This window comes from Chlorocebus sabaeus, chromosome 16 (assembly GCF_047675955.1).
Source record: "Chlorocebus sabaeus isolate Y175 chromosome 16, mChlSab1.0.hap1, whole genome shotgun sequence".
In the NCBI taxonomy this organism is placed as follows: Eukaryota; Metazoa; Chordata; class Mammalia; order Primates; family Cercopithecidae; genus Chlorocebus; species Chlorocebus sabaeus.
The window spans coordinates 20271831-20288868 of NC_132919.1; the positions used below are offsets into that span (position 1 = coordinate 20271831).

Below are 17038 nucleotides of genomic sequence, written 5' to 3' on the forward strand. Positions count from 1 at the left end.
GGCAAATAAGCATATGAAAAGATGCTCTGCATCATATTTCATAAGGAAAATGCAAATTAAAATGACAGTGAGATACCACTGCACACCGAATAGGGTGGCCAAAATCCAGAACATTGACATCACCACATGCTAGCAAGGAAGTGGAACAATAGAAACTCTTATTTATTACTGGTGGGAATGCAAAATGCTACAGCCACTTTGGAAGACAGTTGGTAGTTTCTTACAAAATGAAATGGACTCTTACCATACAACGCAGTAATCACACTCCTTGATATTTACCCAGATAAACTGAAAACTTACATCTACTCAAAAACCTGCACACAGATGTTTATAGCAGCTTTATTCATAATTGCCGAAACTTCGAAGCCACCAAGATGTCTTTGAATGGATAAACTGTGGTACATCCAGACAACTGAGTATTATTCAGTACTAAAAAAAAAAAAAGAGCTATGAAGCTATGCAAAGACATGGAGGAAACTGAAATGTATATTACTAAGTGAAAGCAGTCAATCTGGAAAGGCCACATACTATATGGTTCCAACTATATGACATTCTGGAAAAGGCAAAACTGTGGAGATAGTTAAAGGTGCATGGGTTGGGGAGGAGGGAGAGATGAATAGGTGGAGCACAGAGGATTTTTAGGGCAGTGAAACTATTCTGTATGGTATTACAATGATAGATTTATGTCAGTATACATTTGTCCAAACCAAGAGAATGCATAGCACCAAGTGGGCACTTGGTGCCCATTACACTTTACAAAATGTAAACTTTGCCCTCTGGGTGACAATGATGTGACAGCATAGGCACATGGGTTATAACAGTGTAACACCGGTGGGGGATGTGGATAATGGAGGAGGCTGTACTTATGTGGACACAGGGGTATATGGGAACTCTGTACTTTCTGCTCAGTTTTGCTGTGAACCTAAAATTCGTCTTAGAAATTTCATTAATTTAAAAAATGGCAGCTATGAGGCAGTAGAACTGTATATTCAAAGAATATACATGGGCCGGGCACAGTGGCTCACACCTGTAATCCCAGCACTTTGGGAGGCCAAGGTGGGTGGATCATGAGGTCAGGAGTTCGAGATCAGCCTGACCAACATGATGAAACCCCGTCTCTACTAAAAATACAAAAATTAGCTGGGCGTGGTGGTGCACACCTGTAGTCCCAGCTACTTGGGAGATTGGGGAAGGAAAATCGCTTGAACCCAGGAGGCAGAGGTTGCAGTGAGCCGAGATCATGCGATTGCACTCCAGCCTGGGCAACAGAGCGAGACTTCGTCTCGGGGAAAAAAAAAAAAAAAAGAATATACATGAAATTCTGTATCTAAAACTGTCCTTCAAAACTGAAGGTAAAATAAAGACATTCCCATATAAACAAAGACAGATACTTGGTAGATTGCAGATTTGTCCTTCAAGAAATGCTGTATTAAAGGAAGTCCTTTAGGCTAAAAGGAAATGACTCCAGACATTATCTTGAATCCCCAGGAAGAAGGCCCTGTGAGAGAAATAAGGAGAGAAAAAAATCTATCTATGAAGAAAAGTGGGAAGTGTAACAGTGGGTGAAATAGATTGATTACTTACTGTATGACTCTCCTAAAGAGACACAGCCGTGTCCTCAGGAAATATTTGCTAGGACGCTTGGTAAAAGAAAGTGATAGGGCACCTGCTTAGGCTATTTTTAAGTGAAATCATAGATGTTGGGAGTGGCACAGCCTTCTCAGCTCATGACACTTGCCTTCCCAGTCAGTCCTTCCAGCATGTGCCCTTCCGCCTGTGTGTTTGCTGGCGTTAAAAGTCAGTGCACTAAACGTTTTCAGGAGAGTTGTTAGAGAAACTTTCAAAACCTCCTTCAGAATAAAGGTCATTTTCTAGTTAAATTTCACAAAAATGTTTTTCACCCAGCTCTAAAAATAACTTGGAATTCAGGGTGAGCCATCATCCTAGATAAATTACAGTAAGGCACATTTGTCTGAGAGAAAGAGAGCGAACAGAGAGACATAATGATTTATCTAACTCTGTGAGGAAACCAAGACAACAATTTGTTAGAATTGAAAATATTCTGATTTCAACCATGAGACTACATGAAGTTAAGCAACATTTAATGTTTAATCCCTAGTAAATGACATACTTTTGCCCCGGGATGTGATTTGGTTGCCGTACTTTGTTTTAGTGATATTTTGCTGAGATAAAGCTGCAGGAATGTTTGCTTTTCTTATGGCAACTGGCGAGTAGTTAAAATGGACCGTGAGAACTTTTGTTATTCAGGATTCTGCATGATACTGAGTGTAGGCAAATAAAACAACACATCAGGGCTCTTGTTTTTTCTGTAATCTGAGGATATTGGATTCGATTATTTCCATAATACAATCTTATTCAACAAACATTTATGAAGTTCTCGCCACATAGGTGGTGTGGGAGTCAGAATGAAAGGCCAGACCCTCAGAGAACTGCCGTCTAGGGAGGCACGTGGCAGCGAAGGGTAATCATTGTGATGCTTTGTGAGATGCCACGGAGGCTACACTGAAAAGGAAGTGATTAACGCTGTCCAGGTATGGAGGGCAGGGCTCTGGCTGGCTTGATAGGTTTCAGGGAGGAGATGGTGCCCAAGCAGGACTTGAAGATTGGATAGAGTTATCAAGGAGGATAGCAGGCAAGAACGAACTTCTAGAGACCCAATTTTTCTTATACTTCCTACTTATCGAAAAGTATTTAGCATTGAGAGTGTTTTCTATAAAGAAGGCTCTTAAAATTATTATTTAATATTTCTTGAGCATCCTTGGTACCATTTAAAATACAGGTTTAGGCCAGGCACGGTGGCCCACACCTGTAATCTCAGCACTTTGGGAGGCCAAGGTCGGTGGATCACCTGAGGTCAGGACTTCGAGACCAGCCTGGCCAGCATGGAGAAACCCCATCTCTGCTAAAGACACAAAAACTAGCCGGGTGTGGTGGTGGGCGCTTGTAATTCCAGCTACTCAGAAGGCTGAGGCAGGAGAATCGCCTGAACCCGGGAGGCAGAGGTTGCAGTGAACCGAGATCGCGCCACTGCTCTACAGCCTGGGTGACAGAGCAAGATTTTCTCAACAAAACAAAACAAAACAAAACAAAACAAAAAACTAGGTATAATCTAAATAATCAAGTTAAATTAGAAAGAAATGACTTCGGGCCGGGCGCGGTGGCTCAAGCCTGTAATCCCAGCACTTTGGGAGGCCGAGACGGGCGGATCACCAGGTCAGGAGATCGAGACCATCCTGGCTAACACGGTGAAACCCCGTCTCTACGAAAAAATACAAAAAAAAAACTAGCTGGGCGAGGTGGCGGGTGCCTGTAGTCCCAGCTACTCGGGAGGCTGAGGCAGGAGAATGGTGTGAACCCGGGAGGCGGAGCTTGCAGTGTGCTGAGATCCGGCCACTGCACTCCAACCTGGGCGACAGAGCGCGACTCCATCTCAAAAAAAAAAAAAAAAAAGAAAAGAAATGGCTTTGGTACATTGTCAGGACACTAGGAGGACGTTTACTTCTGAAGTTTTTGTCAGTTCTGTGTATTTTACTTCTTGAGTCTTCATGCTGACCACTCTATTTCAGTGAATTGAGTTCACTTTAAAAAGCATATCAGAAAGTAAAACTGCTTTTGTTGTGTTTCTTTTCCTGCTACAAATCTCCCAGAGTCTGCTTGCAGTGAAGTGTTAATAATGCGGTCTCTTCTGTCCCCACTTCATTGCCCCCATGAAGAAAATCCTATGAAATGTTACAAGGCATTTTAGTGGACGGAAAAGCAATACAAATGACCAGATTACCTAGGTGCTTAAAATTGCATCAGGTGGCCTCCTTGTAGCCCTTGCCACATGGTAATTAAATGTTTGTTACTGATTGTTCTCCTCACTGCCTTAGTCCATGCACATGGTGGCATCAGGGGCTGGGTCTTGTTGATTCACTGATATCCAAGCTTCACATCCTTAGGGCATGATCACAGCTCACTGTAGCCTCTACTTCTGGGGCTCAAGTGATCCCCCCACCTCATCTTCCCAAGTAGCTAGGACCACAGATGTGCACCACCACGCCCTGCTAATTTTTATATTTTTGGTAGAGACGGGGTTTTACCATGTTGCCCAGGCTGGTCTGAAGCTCCTGAGCTCGAATGATCCTCCCGTCTTGGCCTCCTAAAGGGCTGAAATTACAGGCATGAGCCACCGCACCTGCCTGTGCTCAATCATGAGTGTAGATGTTGTCATTTGTTGTGCTTCATTTTGTTTTTTATTTTTTTTGTTTTTTAGACAGGGTCTTATTCTGTCTCCTAGGCTGGAGTGCAGTGGCATCATCATAACTTACTATAACCTCAAACTCCTGGGCTCAGGCAATCCTCCCACCTCAGCCTCCTGAGTAGCTGGGACTACAGGTGCTTGCCACCACACCTGGCTACTTTTTTCCCTTTCTTTATACAGACGGGGTCTCACTGTGTTGCTCAGGCTGGTCTGAAACTCCTGGGCTCAAGCAGTCCTCCCACCTCAGCCTCCTGTGTAGCTGGGATTACAGGCATGAGCCACTGGGCCAACCTTGCTTAATTAAGTCTGAAACTGATGCCTGTATATAGTTCCTCTTAGATACTCTAGTTGACGCTCTAGCATCTCCTTTTAAACTAGATTTCTGGCCTCATATTTATGTTGGCATCTTATCTGTCTTGTTGCTGTTGTGATATGTAATTTTTAAAGACAATAATCTGATTTAGGAGTCACAAACCAGCAGTGGCCTCGGCCAGGTGCGGTGTTCGGCCAGCATAGCAGTTTGAATTGTTTTCACTTTGAATGAAGTCTTCAGGCAAGGCTTGTACTTTGGACAGCCCACTACTCTGTGTTGTTTTACATTGATTGTTTCTTTCATTATCACAATTATTTAATTTTTGTGTTTCTTTGTGTATTGTCAGTCTCCCATAGGGGCTGCCTCCATGAGGTCAGACAGCTTTTCTCCTTCTTTCATTGCCCTCCACCCCAGCCCTAGACCGGTGCCTGGTACCAGAGGGCACTCGAGAAGTGTGGTTGAGAGGATGAGTGCACGACATCCAGGATCTGAGGTGATCCCCGGTGTGGGTGTGGAGGAATAAGGTTGGTCTTTCTACCAAACATACTCAAACATGACAAGCCCTTAAAGCTGCCAGCTTGGCTGCTATTGCTTGGAACGTTTCTGAAATTCTCTCTGGGGAATTGCCTTTTTTCAGTCAGTTTATGATTCAACAGCACAGTTGTTCAAGATTTTCACATTTACAAAGTGCTTTCCCATGCATTTTCCCATTGGAGCGACCATCCCCATTCTGATGTGAGTGCGCTTAGTTTCAAGTAGTGAATGAATCTATCTGTGTTGCACAGCAAGTATGCAGCACGGTGGTCTTGTCCCCCCTCCCTCGTGCTGACATGGTGCTTTCTCTTCTTTACCACCACAGTCAGTGCCTTGTCCAGTTTCTGTCAGGGGCGGGTGCGGGGTGCCTGGGCCTCTGGTGTGTTTTCTAGGAAAGAGAGTGACATTATTCCAATGTCTTCCAGCAACACTATATTCACCTTTTTTTTTTTTTTTTTTTTTTTTTTTTGAGACAGGGTCTCACTCTGTCACCCAGGCTGGAGTGCAATGGCACGATCTCCACCTCCTGCGTTCAAGCCGTCCTCCCACTTCAGCCTCCCAAGTAGCTGGGACTACAGGTGCATGCCACCACTCCTGGCTAATTTTTAAATTTTTGGTAAAGATGGGGTTTCTCTATGTTGCCCAGGCTGGTCCCAAACTTGTGAGCTCAAGCAATCCACCCACCCTGGCCTCCCAAAGTGGTGAGATTACAGGCATGAGTCACTGGGCCTGATCTAAATTCACTTTAAAAAGCACACTAAGGCCGGACGTGGTGGCTCACGCCTGTAATCCCAGCACTTTGGGAGGCTGAGGTAGGCAGATCACGCGGTTAGGAGTTCGAGACCAGCCTGGCCAATATGGTAAAACCCCGTCTCTACTAAAAATACAAAAATTAGCCAGGCGTGGTGGCAGGCACCTGTAGTCCCAGCTGCTCCGGAGGCTGAGGCAGAAGAATCACTTGAACCCAGGAGGTGGAGGTTGCAGTGAGCCAATATCACACCACTGCTTTCCAGCCTGGGCAACAGAGTGAGACTCCGTCTCAAAAAAAAACAAAAACAAAAACAGAAAAACACATTAAAAAACAAAATTGTGTGTGTCCAAGTTCCTAGGTAGCCGTAGTAAGTGCTATAATTGATAAGCAGGGCTTTAGGCCAAAATGAACAGGCAGACTTGGCGCGAGCTCTGCCTCCTGCTCGTTGTCACCGCACTCCTGTGCCATCACATTACAGGGCCCGGGGCTGGGCTTTGGCACCTTTCCCCGCTCCCCCCGCCGCATGGGATTGCTGGGAAGCATGTGCTCGGCGTCTTACTGGAGAGCAGAGCTCACTTCAATGTGGCTGCTCTTCCCAGGATTGAACACTCAGGAGTCTGGTCTGAAATCTTCCTTCTGGTTTTATTTTTACTAAAGCCAGCCTGTACTCTTTTAAACCAAGGGGCTGAAGGCTGGCTTCTGAAAATACACCCCACGGGCCACTCTGCCGTGGCTTGTTCAGGCATTCCAGGGAGGGCTTGCTGACCTGAAGGTGTCCTCTGGCCCAGGTCAAAAGACCAGAGAAGACACTGGCGCTAGGACCCGCCACTGGCAAAGTAGCTGCCATCTGAGGTAGGATATTGTTCTTTTTTTTTTTTTTCTCCAGTCGAAGGCACCCTTAATGTGGCTTCTCAGACATTTGAGGCCAAAAAAAAAAAAAGTAGTTTGACCCTGCCTTTACTTTCTGAAAATGACAGAAGCTTTCAGATATATTTCAAGATATGCGTCATAAGCATGACCCATAGTTTATGTCACCTTAAATAGAGCAGCTGATTAGAACTGGCCATTGGTTATAAAATAAAAGAGCAGATGTAGGTTTGTGGGAGCAGGATCCTAACTGCTTTAGCGGTACTAAGCCAATCCTTGCCGTGTGATTTCAGTGTTTTGCCTTCCAATTGGAACTCCTCTCTGCCCTTTAGCCCAATTTTCTTGTGTGTAACATGGCAAATTATTTCATGGCTAATCCTTCTTACAGACCTGAAATTGTTCTTTTTGAAAAATCTTTGGTGGGTTTTGAGATCCCCTCCTTTGATTCTCAGATGTGGCTGTTAGTAGTTTAATTTCTACGTGTGGTTTCTGAGTAGATTCCAACAACCTATTTTTATTAACAGTTCTTTAAAAAAAAAAATGCTTGAGAGAAAGGAATCTTAGGAACGGATTCCGTCTGTGAAATGCAATGGAGAATTTTGGCCAAAGTAGAAGGAATGGAATGGATGACATAAAGGGTGACATTTGTGCTCAGAGTTGATTTCTTGGTGATCGTCTCATGTCTAATTTGAGGTTCCAGAAGCCCTTTAAAGGGTGGATGAGCTGCATGAACGGATATGAGGGAGTTAGAACAGTGGTGGGTTCAGCAGAAAGTAAAGGAGCAGCAGAATCACAGGGAGAAACACCGAACTCTGGCTGCCTGGGCCCAAGGAACACTCATCCTTAGAGGGACTTTGCTACCTTTGCACTCTTGTTTTTTTTTTTTGAGACGGAGTCTCACTCTGTTGCCCATCCTGGAGTGCAGTAGCGCGATCACGGCTCACTGCAAGCTCTGCCTCCCGGGTTCACGCCATTCTCCTGCCTCAGCCTCCTGAGTAGCTGGGACTATAGGCGCCCGCCACCACGTCCAGCTAATTTTTTGTATTTTTAATAGAGACGAGGTTTCACTGTGTTTGCCAGGATGGTCTCGATCTCCTGACCTCGTGATCTGCCCGCCTCGGCCTCCCAAAGTTCTGGGATTACAGGCGTGAGCCACCACGCCCGGCCCTTTTGCACTCTTTTAACCTGGGTCTAGAGCTCATGGATCTGGCAAGGGATGAAAATACAAGCAGACAGCATTAATATGTGAGCCCCTGAGCTCTCTCCCTTCCTCACGCCAGTTCGTGACTCTCATCATCAGTGCGAGACCATGCTTCAGGTCTCTTGCCCAAGGACTAAGAGTGTGACTGTGAGTGTGCACATTCCATGTGTCGGTGGTGCCCTCTGATTCCAGATGCCGTGTGCACTATGGTTTCTATTTGAGGGGCTCTCACCTTCTTTTTCTGGCCTCACTCTCTCTCCCCACGTCTCTGTCCTACTTTCCGCCATGGCTCACAGTGGTGCGGGACAGACTCTGCCCCTTCTCTCTACAAGCTGATCTCCAAATGCTGAAAATCGTGAGCCAGATATTGTTTCCCAGTCCCTTTTTATACCATCAGTCTTGCCTTTTCAGTCCATGATCCGACTATCTATCTGAAACTAGCAGTTAATAAGGATTTTGGTATAAAATCCATGATTGATAAATATATTAAAGTTTGTACATATATATAAATCCTTCTTGTAGGCCATTTTCAAAGAAAACAGGCCTCCCTTTGACCTTGTTTTATGTAGATGTATGTCCTAATCTGGAAATGTGGCCAGCTAGAACACTGTTCCTTTCTTCCACTGTGAAGCTGTCCTTTTAGCTGGTAGAAAGGCCTAGACACCACGGCGAGGTGGTGGGGCTTTCCGTGGCTAGCTCTCATGGCCATCCCACTTCCAAAGACAAGCTAGGAAAGTGTTGGCGCAGCTGTCTCTAAGAGCCCAAGCAGGCCCAGCAGTGTGGCCACATGCCCTGCAGAGTGGAAGAACAGTTAGGAGGGCTTTCAGAATTTGAAGAACTCTGGAAAGAGTCAGGATTATCAGTATGAACAACTGCATCCGGTCAGGAAAGTTATGCTGGAATTGAAGCTGATTCTCAGATAAACGGCTCGCTCTGGGGTATCTTTTCCCACCATGGTCATTCTTTGTTAGCAGGGGAGAGTTGGCACTGGATTTTGTTTTTTGTTTGTTTGTGAGACAGGGACTCACTCTGTCACCCAGACTGGAGTGCAGTGGTGCGATCTTGGCTCACTGCAGCCTCAACCTCCTAGGCTCAAGCAATCCTCCCACCTCAGCCTCCCAAGAAGCTGGGACTACAGACGTGTACTGCCATACCTGGTTAGTTCTTGTATGTTTTGCAGAGATGGGATTTCACCATGTTGCCCAGGCTGATCTTGAATTCCCGGGCTCAAGCGATCCCCCTACCTCAGCCTCCCAAAGTGCTGGAATTACAGGCGCGAGGCACTGCGTTTGGCCTTGGTACTGGCTTTTAATTTACTTTGCATTCTGATTCAATAGCAACCTACCAGACTGAATGCAGACATGCGCTCTCCCCACAGAAAGCGGCCCGGGCCAAGGATGGATCCCATTCACCCGGCGCCATGTTTGCCTCAGGCAAAGTGGTCCCCAGGGCCAGGAGACCAAGGCTGGCCTATGATGTGTCAGGTGCTCAAGGAATCCCAGAAGTGTACAAGACGGTGTGTAGTTTTCTCTTTTCTTCATGTCATAGATTGCTGGCTTGAGTTTTAATTAGGTTGCATGAAAGTACAATTTGTTGGGAGCTTTAATCATCTTCCACTGGGGAGCCTTGCTGGGCTGGCTTATTTTCATCCTACTCCTCCCTGGGTGTGAAAACGGGGTTGAGGGACATTTTGGTACCTGTCTGCTCTCTCCTGCTTTGCTGGCCTTGATAACCACATTTTCTAACACAAAACTTGGGACATGAGAGCCTGACTTCTGACTTCTGCCAATGTTGTGGATGGAGCTTTTTCCTATTTGTTAATTTGATTAAACTGAAGGGTTGATGAAGATACAGAAGTTAAACAACATTGGACACTTAATACATTTAATGAGCTTCCTTTAATGAGCCAGGGGTCCCTTCAGACAGCCTTGGGAGCCTGATTGCTGGGAGGGGAGGTCCTGGTCCAGGAACTTTGAGGTAGTCGTGATCATGATGATGCTGGTGGCAGCTGTGTTCCCTCTGTGCACACAGATGAATTCATCCAACATCGTAATAAACCCAGGAGGGAGGTCGTCTCATAACTTCAGCTCAGAGGCAAGGACACTGAGGCCCAGGGCAGTGAGGCCCCTTTGCCAGGCTGCCAAGTGACTGGGCCAGGGTGTCACCCAAGCCAGGCTGGCTTGAGGGCTCATCCTCATGACCCCTGCACTGCCACTGTTGTGCTGCAGTTAGTGTTTTTCAGGTGGCCTCTGGGTTTTGGGAAGCGACAGACTGCATACTTGGCTCTTGACCCCCATGACCTCAGTGGCGTTCTGCCTCAGCCCCAGGGTGTCGGTTTGAAATGGGGCGGACTTCACAGGCTCTGGCCTCCAGTGAGCCTCCATGGCGGAGTGTTCAGAGGGGTTTCCACCCAACACGCCTAGTGGGGCTCTGGGTCCCGGCCCCAGAGGCTGAGGCCTACTATCCTTCCCTGAGCTGAGGCCCCCACCCCTTTTGTACCTCAAGCTCATCCTGGGCAGTGGCTGTGCCCTGGGCCATTCTGGACAAGGCAGGGTGGTCCTACCCTGAGACCTACCTGGTACAAAGACCTGTGACTGCAGTGGGAAAAAAGCTTTTACCAAATAGCCATCCAGCCGAGTTAACTCTTCCTAAGCCCCCACCCCTCAACCAGCTTATTATATGCAAGTTTTAAGCTACCCTTACCTCGAGCCTTCTCTTGCCTTTTGTCAATTGCTATAATTTTCTGGTAAAGCTATATCAACAAACTGGCAACCATTCCTGCCTCCCACTGTGTATCCCTCCTTCCCCTGGGAAACCCTCCCACATTCCCTGTTTTCAGGATCTTGGTCCTGTGCAGGACTTCAGACAGCACCCACAGAACCCTGGAGTAGGACAGGCCTCAGTGCCTACCCTACACCTTTCCTGAGCACATCTCAGATTCCAGACAAAGGGTCCTTGGGACCCAGCATAGCCTGCAGGCAAGAATACCTGGCCAGAGCTTCCTCTTGGGGCAGGGATGCTACCAGTAGTGCCTGGGTGAAGAGCTTGGTGCTTTAGATACCACTTTAATCCCCAGTTCATCCAGCGGAGGCTTGGCATAGTGTAGGGCAAGAGGGAGCTTTATCCACACAGCAGATAGTAGCCGAGGTGTTTTCAGAAGTGGATTGAGTGGCGGTTGGTGGGAAACTGTCATTTTTACAGTCCGAGAATGTGGCTGTTTTTTACGGTGGTTAAGAATTCAGGCGTATCTGGAAAAGCAGGTGAAAAAGTAAATGCTAAACTAGTTGACTTGACAGTTCCAGTTGCAGTAGAATCCTCTTGTAGGGGCGGTTTAGTATAGATCAGGGCAGCCACCCTGAACATGAACTTCAGGATCCAAGCACTTGGTGCATAGATGGATGCGTGTTGGGAGTCCACAGTGTTCCTGGCCTCACTCTGGCATCCAGAGGTGATGTCCTCTTAGGGAAGGAAGCAGAATTTTTTTTTTTTTTTAATGTGTGGGCTTGAGATGGGATATTAAGCAGGTGAGTGAGGGTTTTACATCATTGCTCCAAGCTGATGAATAATTTAGAGCTGCAGGCTGGTTTGCCAGAACTCTCTTCTTGGATTCCAGCCTCTTCCTTCCTGAGAAGGGATTCTGTGCTTGTAAACCACAGCCCTGGAGGTGGACTGTCGGGGGCCTTTTGTCTCATAGACGCTGGCTCGCTCATCCAGTGGCCTTCCAGGGCATTGCTTCCCAGCGACAGCACATGGTGCTCACCGCGGTCCTCACCAGCTCCTCCTCGGCCTTCCTTTCACCCTGTGTCCCCCTCTTATCTCCTGCTTTGGGCACAGGGGGACAGGTGAATGTGGAAGAATGGGGGAGGTTCAGGGGAAATAAGGGCAGGTGGGGAAAAACACACATTTCCCAAGAATCAACTGCACACTGTCGCACAGACACTCGCACAGCCTGCGGATTTCACGGCTCACTGGCGAATGCTGGGCAGGAACATGCCACAGGCACAGCAGGGCAACACGCTCACCAGCCAGAGCCCACATTGGTGCCTGGGGCAGGGCCCTGCACTGAATCCCCTTTGGGTGTCTGCGAGGCCTGTGGTCAGAAGTCCATCTGTGGCCCTCACTGTAACAATCTAGGGGCTGCTCCACCCAGAAACGTCCATCCTCTGAGTGTCTGCTCTGAAGAGGATAAGAATTGGTACGATTTCCTTTTTCCCTTCCTCAAAAAAACCCCTTTCTAGTTTCACAAGTATTCAGGGAGTGAAAATGAAAACAGGCGTTACTTGAGGTAAGGCCAGCACAGGTTTCCGAAGGAGAGGCAGGTGACACCGACACGCCACCTCCTCCTGTGACACTGCGGGTGATTACATCCTAGGCTGAATGGCATTCTCCGCTTGTTCCCTGAGGGGCAGCATGAGGCCTGTGGCTTTTCTGTCCGCTCATGTCAGTACTGAGTAAGAGGGAGAAAGTTCCACAATGCTCAACAGTCAGCCGAGGGGGCAGGGCCTGGGTCAGTACTTTCTGGGGTCCACAGAGGGAGATCTAGGATTCGTATCAGATGAGAGGAAGAGCCTAGGAAAGTCCCCTGAGCTCTGCTACTTTGTCACTGGTGTGTTTGGTTTTGGTTCTTCCAGGAAGAATCTGCCAAAGGCGAGGGCCATGGACTTCATCACCTCCACAGCCATCCTGCCCCTGCTGTTCGGCTGCCTGGGCGTCTTCGGCCTCTTCCGGCTGCTGCAGTGGGTGCGCGGGAAGGCCTACCTGCGGAATGCTGTGGTGGTGATCACAGGCGCCACCTCCGGGCTGGGCAAAGGTGGGTGCTGGAGGCAGTGCTGCCAGGGGGTGGGGGGAAGTCAGCCAGCGAAGGGGAGCAGCCCAGCTGCACAGGGACCACCAGCGCAAATGCCCAAAGCGGCAGCAGAAGTCCAGAATGAGGGAAGCGGGCTGGATGGCACTGTCCTTGGTCCAGGTGGGAAAAGCAGGAGCCAAAGCACAGTGAGAAATGACTCAGCGTCAGGGTGGGAGGCAAGCGCGAGAGAAGCAGCCTGGCCCCAGGGGTGGGGTGGGGTGGGGTGGGGTGGGGTGGGATGCCTGCCCCTCACAGGGCAGCCCTGCTCAGCCCCAGCTGCTTGCTGAGGTAGGAATTTTATGTGAAATCTCCCAATTTCCAAATATGGACAGCTAACTTAAAACGTGTTTTTACCTCTGTGAGGACCAAATGAAACATGTCCTTCCCTAGATTCAGCCGGGACCTCCGGTTCACAGCTTTGGTGCACACTTTCTCTGGGCCTTGCCTTCCCAGGCCAGGCCCCCAGCTGTCCCCTCAGCATGGTCTCAGCAAGGTCAAAGACAGGATAAATGGTGCCTCAGCTGTTCCAGGGTCTCCAGTCTAGGTCCGTTCCAACCCAGTGAACACCATGAGCTTCTAAGTCTCAGGAATGGTGTACCAGGACCCTGGCCTGGAATGTCAAAACCTGGGTTCCCCCTTCTCCCATTTCTGGAAGCCTCTGAGTTACAGGGCTCCGTTGTTTTCTTGCCACACGTGTATATTGACTTAGCACGTTGCACATGCACACACCATACCATCTACCATCCACGCTCACGCTGAGTTCCATGGAAGAAGGCTGAGGAGTTCCCTGAATTGTGGTGACCCACCCGCTGCTACGTCTTCTGGTTGGTGATAGCTCAGCTGGAGCTGATGGAGCGCCTGCTAAGTGGGAGGCTCTGGGTCAGGTTCTAGAACAAACAGATGAAAGACAGGGTGCCTTCCTTGAAGGAGGTTACAGTTGACTGCTGTAAGGAGAAAGGCAAGGACTTATCTCAGTATATTGCCATTGCAGTAACATATGCTCCCAAACCAGCCCGGTGGCGACAAGGCACGTGTATATGTGCTGGCTTGTGCTAAGCATTTTTACATGCATTATCTTACTGACTTCTCACAGCTAAGATTCAGAGAAAGAACGACTAGGACTTCCAGCCAGAAAGTACAAAACCAAGAGTCAAACCCACATCTCTCTGTCTCTAAAACTCAAGTCTCAAAGCTGCAGCAGGGAAGATGGCCAGGTAAAAGGAATAGGTGGGCTGGTAGACAGAACATTCCAGACAGGCCCAGAGGTGGGAGAAGCACGGTCCCGCAGGGACTTATAAACAGTTGGGTGTTGCATGAACACAGAGAAGCAGATGGGTCTTTGTGGTGGAAGTGGCTTGCAGTTGGCCAAGGGTGGCCTGGGAAGGCTTTAGGGAGTATGGATTCATTTATGCACCACTGTGGATGTTAGGTGAGGTCTGCAGGGATAAATACCGTGTCTGTCATTGGATAGCCAGACCTTTGCAGGGACAGCTGTCTGCAGGCCCTTTGCCATCGTCAGTCCTCTGACCTTACTCAGTTGCTATATATAGGGTGGTCAGCAGCCACTTCTCTTGAGCTCGAAGAGAAGCATTTTGTGAAAGTCCTTGAAGAGCATTTGAGGACTGGCAGAGGTGGAGCTCTGGGTCGCAGGTGCTTCCATCCGTGGATGTTTGAGAAACAAGCTGTCATCTTCATTCTGCATCTCCTCTCCTGACACCAAGACTATGAAGGGAACAGAAAATGTCACGGAGGTCACCAGACCTGTCTGTGTATCATAAGATGTCAGGCCCTTCCTGGATTCCAATCACTGCTTATATTCTGCCCCATTTTACTTTTTGGGAACAGGAGTTCCTGCATCCAGATAAAGTAGAGCAGATTCTTAACCGGCCATGTCAAGTACAGCCACTGTTGATGCCACTGAGGACGTGCTGCTGTTGCCTTGCTTCTGTGAGGAGGCAGAGCTATGTTGTCCTCAGTGGCTCTGCCTGCCGTGTCAGCCACCCGGAAGGTTTGGAGTTACGCAATGAGTCTTCAGTTTTTCGTATTTCTCCTATCTTGTCTCTTGTTTTGTGTATTTAAGCCTCTTGAGCTTGTCCTTGTAGAATAGTGTGGGACCACTGACTAAAGGAACAGAACATTCTGGATATCTGCTTCCTCCAGCTTTAGCCCCAGGGCTGTGCACAGCTCTCTTGATTTCCAGCTAGGCGTGCCAGCGGCATTGGACAGTCATCTGCAGCCCTTCACGTATGTACCTTGGAGTTGTTTTCCTTGGACCCTCCAACCTTCCAGGATCAGCTTTTCAATAAATGAAAATGGAATCCTTCCAATCTGTTGTTTTCATTTCTGTCACTCCCTACACAAACTTTCATTTCCTCTCTTTTTAGCTTTGCTCGGAAGCAAAAGTCAAATAGAATTGAGGCAGTCAATTCCCCAAAGCAGTTTAGACTCCAGCGGGACTCCCACCTTTGCCATGGTTCTGTGTCTGCACCCTTTGGTGGCACCTCACAAATGTCCTATGTGTTGGTCAGGACAAGACAAAATGGGGTGAGGCAGCCAGCAGGACCCAAGGTTCCTAGCCTTTGGGAATGATTTATAAACCGGATGAACAGTTCTAGCCTCAGGAATGCTGGCATCTGGCTTGGAGTGCAGCCACCACCCGCCTCATTCCTGTAGGGGCTTTGCTGCTCTGCTGAGAAGAGGACCAGGGCAGGCAGGGTTGGGGCGCTGGGACCAGGCCTCACTACCCAGGGTGGGTGCTCTCTCTGGGCTTCCACCCTTTGTCGGGATGAGCCAAGGAACACACCAACCTCATCTCCTTCAAAGAAGATGGTGTGTCTAGATTGAGTCTACTTAACACCTCTTTCCCAAAGACTGTCGGGTGTGTGGAGAGGCACCCGTGGGGTGAGCAAATGCTGTGTAGGGAGCTGAACAAGAAGCTGTGGAGCACAGGGAGGCTTCACACCATGAGACAGACATCAGGGAGCCTTCCCTCAGATCTCTCAGGACCCCTGGTCCTGAAGGATGCTGGAGTTTCTTCTCCTCCCGTTTGGAACCCATCTAGCTTTAAGGAAATTTGACACTTCTCTAAGGGCAGGCCTGTTCAGACCAGTACACACCGCCTGCCCCTCTGACCTTTCCTTTCCAGCGGAGGAGATGGCAGCCCTGATCCTCCAAGCCTGCAGCATTGGCCTCTCACCACATGGCTCCTAGAGATGGAACTAGCCTGCAAAGGCCATTCCCTTCCATGAACCAGGAGCTAGGGCGCCACCTCATCACCTTGGCCTCTTAAGATTCCATCTAGAACCAAGTCAGTGGCTCACTGGCGTCAGGTCAGGGTCAGCCAGGGGCCAAGGTGTCCTGTGCAGATCTGCTGGTGAGCACTTGAGGGAGACACCTCAGGTGAGGACAGGAGTTTGAGGCTGCGGTAAACTACCATTGTGCCACTGCACTCCAGCCTGAGCAACAGAGTAAGACCCTGTCTCTAAAAAAAAAAAAAATTTAATGAATAGAAATACAAAAATGACAACTGACACTGCAGATGCTGTTTATCTAACACTGTGGTAAGAGATTCCTGCCTTAACTCATTCAGTCTCACAGTCACACCCCCAGGGGCTGAATGAGTTAAGGTAGGTCATCTCTTACTACTGTGCTTGATAGATAAAAAGCGTCCTAAATAAGAGGAAAGTCAGAAACAAAGAAGTTCTAACCGGAAGTCTAGCTCAAGTCCATTCTCTTGGCTGCTGGGCTGTCCTGCTTTTCATAAGCTGTATGGACGTTTTCAGGGCACTGAACATTTATATAGGATATGTTGCAGGGGAGGGTAAGCAAGAAGCAACACCACCACGCTCTCTGCCTCCCCTCCTGCCATCACTCCGTTTCCTTTCTGATTCCCCACAGACTAGTCCCCCACCCCCAGTTCTGGTGGTTTACCCTCCTGTGTCCAGGGGATTTTTTGTCAGGCTCTCCTGCTTAGCCACAGGAGAATTACCAGTGACCCTTGCTGGGCCCCCCACTCAAAGCTGATCATGGCATTCCCTGGGATTTGATCGGAGCTGGGAAGAGACAAAACAAAACCGTGCATGTGAGCTCTGGAGCCTGCCCACGTGTGAGAGCACCTGGGCAGCCAGCGCTTGGGTCCTTCCTAGCTTTCGGCCATCCGGCTTCTCCTCTCCATTCTTGAACTTCCCCACAATCCCTCTGGCAAATTCTTTTTTTGCTTTGCCCCAGTGTGAGTTTAGTTTCTGTTTCTTGCCACCAAAAGG

The 17038-nt window shown here is 48.5% G+C and overlaps 1 protein-coding gene across 10 annotated transcripts in view; it reads left to right on the forward strand.

Moving 5' to 3' along the window:
• DHRS7B (dehydrogenase/reductase 7B) overlaps positions 1-17038 on the forward strand; it is a 72544-nt gene that overhangs the window by 42928 nt on the left and 12578 nt on the right. For 3 of the 10 annotated variants that reach the window (XM_008010676.3, XM_037987813.2, XM_073004769.1), the window contains one exon: positions 12562-12740. In XM_008010676.3, the coding sequence (XP_008008867.2) occupies positions 12562-12740 (179 nt within the window). Of the gene's footprint in view, positions 1-4923; positions 5102-9297; positions 9447-12561; positions 12741-17038 lie in introns of those variants that run through there. The other 7 variants (XM_037987814.2, XM_073004768.1, XM_037987811.2 and 4 more) reach the window with 7 other exon arrangements.